Source organism: Melanerpes formicivorus, unplaced genomic scaffold (genome assembly GCF_026170545.1).
Source record: "Melanerpes formicivorus ecotype bairdi unplaced genomic scaffold, bMelFor1.0.p_v2 SCAF_100, whole genome shotgun sequence".
Classification (NCBI taxonomy): Eukaryota; Metazoa; Chordata; class Aves; order Piciformes; family Picidae; genus Melanerpes; species Melanerpes formicivorus.
Window position 1 is genome coordinate 603,189 of NW_027142452.1, and position 4,551 is coordinate 607,739.

At 54.6% G+C, this 4,551-nt stretch overlaps 1 protein-coding gene across 3 annotated transcripts in view; it reads left to right on the top strand.

Moving 5' to 3' along the window:
• Nucleotides 1-1,193: 1,193 nt before the first annotated feature.
• The window catches only part of IGF2BP1 (insulin like growth factor 2 mRNA binding protein 1), a 38,141-nt gene continuing 34,783 nt past the window's right edge, over nucleotides 1,194-4,551 (top strand). For all 3 annotated transcript variants that reach the window (XM_068166353.1, XM_068166352.1, XM_068166354.1), the window contains exons 1-2: nucleotides 1,194-1,368; nucleotides 3,761-3,821. In XM_068166353.1, the coding sequence (XP_068022454.1) occupies nucleotides 1,194-1,368; nucleotides 3,761-3,821 (236 nt within the window). The remainder of the gene's footprint in view (nucleotides 1,369-3,760; nucleotides 3,822-4,551) is intronic.

A 4,551-nucleotide genomic window follows, 5' to 3' on the forward strand; every position in this document is an offset into this window, starting at 1 on the left:
AAGTTTTTTACACCCGGGGAGAAGAAAAAAAAAAACAAAAAAGGAGAAAAATTCCCATTGAGGCACCGGGAGAAAAAAAGGGGGTGGGGGGAAGCGGTGGGGGGGGAGGGAAGCGGTGGGGGGAGGGGCGCGGCGGGGGCGGAGGGGCTGCAGCAGATGGGAAAGTGCCTCCGACGGGACGGGGATGGGCGGAGGAGGGGTGGGTGTGTGATGGTGGTGGGTGTGTGTGAAGGATTAAAACTGGGGGGCGGGGGGGGGACGGGGGACACGACACGACTCACACACGACACACACCCACACGGGCCGAGGCGGGGGTGGGACGCAGCTCGGCTGGAGGGGCGGGCGGGGGGTGGGGGGGTGGGGGGTGGTGCGTGGAGGTAAATAACGTAGTATTTAAATTAAAATAAATAAATAAGTGGCAGCCACCCCCTCCTCCTCCTCCTCCTCCTCCTCGCCCCCCCCTCCCCCCGCCGCCCACCATACACACCCTCCCCCACTCCCCTCCTCTCGCCGGCCCCTCCCCCCCGGGGGGCCGGGCCCTCCCGCATCACCACGTGGCTTCCTCCCGCAAACATTTTCACTCATTTTTCCAGGTCGGTTTTATTTAGAGGCGGTGCCCGGCTGCCCACAGCCGTCCGGTGACACTCCAGTGCCACTCCGACGACTTGGGGGCGCCCCCCCCCCCCCCCCCGCCCCCAACAAACCAGCACCACCGCCCTACCCGCCACCACCCACCACCACCCTCACCGGAGCCACCCCTTCCCTTAAGGATCCCCCCTCCCCCCCCCACCCCCTTTTCCCTTTCCCCTTTCCCCCCCCCCCACCTCCAGCAGCCGCCGCCCCCCCTCCCCAAAGCGCAAAAACGCTGCAAAAAGAAGAAAATCCCCGAAAAAAAAACAAACAACCGAACAAACAACGGGAGGGGGAAAAAAAACAAGGAAAGGAAAGGGTTTAAAGAAAGAAGACAACCCCCCTGCCCCCCCAACACTTAACCCCCTCCCCAAGCCTGGCTGTGGGGGCGGCAGGGTGAGGGCTACACGGTGGAGCCCCCCCGGGAGGAGCAGCAGCAGCAACAGCAGCAGCCGCAGCCACCGCCGTGCTCCGAGCCCCGGCGTGTCCCTGCCGCCGCCGCCGCCGCCTCCCGCCCGCTGCTGCCGTCGCCGCCGCCGCCGCCGCCCCCCGTCACCGCCACCATGAACAAGCTTTACATCGGGAACCTAAACGAGAACGTGACTCCGGCCGACTTGGAGAAAGTCTTCAACGATCACAAGATCTCCTTCAGCGGGCAGTTCCTGGTCAAGTCCGGCTATGCCTTTGTGGATTGCCCCGACGAGCAGTGGGCCATGAAAGCCATCGAAACTTTTTCGGGTAAGAGCCGTTATCTCCCCTTCCCCTCCCCTCTTTCATCCTCCTCTCCCCTCCTTCATCCTCTTCTCCCCCTCCCTACAAAGCTCCGGACCCCCCCCCCCGGCCCCCCTTTAGAGCTTACCCCCCTACACGCCCCCTAAAAAACTCAATGCTATCTCCTTTTCCTTCCTCTCCTTCATCCTCCTCGCCTTCATCATCCTTTCCCCCTCCCCACAAAGCTCCGGACTCCCCCCCATGAATCTTAACCTTCTTTACACACACCCCCTACAAAACTCATTTCTATCTCCCTTTCCTCTTCCTTCCTTCATCTTCCTCTCCCCCTCCCCACAAAGCTCCAGACTCCCCGTTCGGGGCTTAACCCTCCTGCACACCCCCCACAAAAACTCAGCCCTCTCTTCCTTTCCCTCTTCTCCTTCATCTTCCTCTCCCCTTCTTCATCCTCCTCTCCCCCACCCCCCCCCAAAGCTCCGGACCCCGCCATGAAGCTACCCCCCCACCCCCCTAAAAAATAAAGCTCAGCGCGCTCCCCGTCGCGCCCCGTCGGGGTTCGCATCAAGCGCCTTGGCTTGGACCCCCCTCTTCTTCCTCCTCACGCACCCACACACGCACACAAAAAGCACAGAACATCCCGGGGGTGGGGGGGAAAGGGGGGCGCAGGGTGTGTGTGGGGGGGAGCGCTAAAAAGTGGGATATCCCCTACCGCCTCTCGCAGCCCCCGGAACGCTTGGCCCGGTGTGTGTGTGTGTGGGGGGGGGGGGGTTCGAGGTGGGGGTCCCGGCGTGGGACCTGGGTGGGTGGGTTGGGACTTTGGCCATTTTGATTTGAAACTGGGTTTCCTGGGGCATGTGATGTGGGGAGTAGCGCGAAGGTCGCCATGCTGCTCGCAGGGAGAGGGAGGGGAAAGGGGGGGAGAAAAAAAAGCTCAGCTCCCCGGCAAGCTGAGAATTGGGAAATTAGTTGAATTTCGCTTTTTTTTCCCCCGTTTTTTTTTGGCTCCCCCCACCCCACCCCTTTCCCTCCTCTCCCAGCTTGGGCTCTTCCTTTCTTCCTCCTCCCTCCATAAATAAAATCAATCATCATCCTCATCCTCCTAACCCAGCAAGCGAGGAAACCCACTCCATTTTTTTTCTTTTCCAAGAGAAATCCATTTCTGCCGTGGAGTTAGAATTTTCTGAGCCTTTTTTTTATGGGTTGGGGGGGTGGGGAAGGCGGGGTGGGGGGGAGGAGAGGAGGAAGAAGATCTCTACCCCGCCACCTCCCCCGCCCCCCCACCATCGCCAGGACTTTTCGTAGGGGTTTAAAGGAGGCAGAATTAGATTAAGGTTAAGGCAAGAAATGAAAGGGGGGGGGGGGGGGGGGAAGGAAGGGGGGAAAGGGGAAAAAAAAGAAAGGGGGGGAAAAAAAGGAGGAGAAAAGAAAGGGGGGGAAAAAGGAGGAGAAAAAAACGGGGGGGAAAGGAGGGGAGAAAAAGGAGGGGAAAAAAGAAAGGGGGAAAAAAGAAGAGCAAAAAAAGGGGAAAGGGGGGGAAAAAGGAAAGAAAAAAAGGGGAAAAGAGGGGAAAAAGGAGAGGAAAAAAAGGGGAAAAGAGGGGAAAAAGGAGAGGAAAAAAGGGGAAAAGGGAGAAAAAAAAGGGGGAAAAGGGGGGAAAAGGAGAGGAGAAAAGGGAAAAGGGGGGAAAAAAGGAGAGAAAAAAAGGGGAAAAGGGGAGGAAAGGAGGGGGGAAAAAAGAAAGTGGGGAAAAAAATGGAGGGGGGAAAAATGGGGAAAAACGGAGGGGGAAAAAAGGAGGAGGAAAAAAGGGGGAAAGAAAAAAAGGAGGGAAAAAGGGGGGGGGGGAAAAAGAAAGGGTAAAAGGGGGGAAAAAAAGCGGGAAGGGGGGGGGAAAGAAAGGGGGTGTCCAAATATTATTCCTTATTTTCTTGCTCTCAAGAGCAAGGATGAACTAGGGCACGAAATCTTCCCGAGGAACATTGTCCACCAGGGCAAGCTACACAACTCAACCACTCCCCCTCCCAACAGCTTTTTCCCAGTTGAAGGCAGCCCCCGAAGACTTTGAATTAAAAACGCACTCGGGGGGTGGGGGAACCCCAAACAACAAACCCAAAAACCCCCAAAGAACCCCAAAAAAGCAGAGCAAAAAAAGAAAGGATGATCGGGGGGGAAATGGATTTGCATGGAGTTTGGTCGGGATTGGGCTGAAATTGGCTGCTCCTCACGTGATGTTGTCCACAGTTTTCTGACCACCCCGCCCAGCTATTTCTGTTTATTTTAGCGTTAATGAATGAATTAATTTACTCATTAAGCAACCCAGCTACATTTTGTTGTTTTTGTGTGTTTTTTTTGTTGTGTTTTTGTTTTGGTTTGGTTTGCTTTTGGTCGTTTTTGGTTTTAGGCAAAGTGGAGCTTCATGGCAAGCAGCTAGAGATTGAACACTCGGTGCCTAAAAAGCAAAGGTAAAGGCATTGGTTTCATTTCTTTCTTTATTGTATCTTTATTCCCCTCTCCCCCCCCCCCCTTTTAATTACATTTTGGGCTGAAAAGGAAAGGGAACAAAAAAATTAAAGGGAGGGGGAAAAAAAGGGGCAACAATTCAACTTTTCCAAGGTGTTGGTAATTTGGTGTTGGCTGCATCCTTCCCCCCCACTACCCCCAAGCGAGGTGAGAAGCGATTTGGAGGCTCCACAGTTCATTTCTGTTTGTTGGAGAAGGAAAACTTCCTGGGGGAGTGAATTTTTGGTTGGTTGTTGTGGGGTTTCCCTCCCCCCCTTTTCCTTTTAATTCTCTTCTTTCTCCCCCTTTTCCTTTTAATTCCTCTTTCTCTCCCTTTTCCTTTTAATTCCCCTTTTCCTCCCCCTTTTCCTTTTAATTCCCCTTTTCCTCCCCCTTTTCCTTTTAATTCCCCTTTTCCTCCCCCTTTTCCTTTCAATTCCCCTTTTCCTCCCCCTTTTCCTTTCAATTCCCCTTTTCCTCCCCCCTTTTCCTTTCAATTCCCCTTTTCCTCCCCCCTTTTCCTTTCAATTCCCCTTTTCCTCCCCCTTTTCCTTTCAATTCCCCTTTTCCTCCCCCCTTTTCCTTTTAATTCCCCTTTTCCTCCCCCCTTTTCCTTTTAATTCCCCTTTTCCTCCCCCCTTTTCCTTTTTAATTCCCCTTTTCCTCCCCCCCTTTTTCCTTTTAATTCCCCTT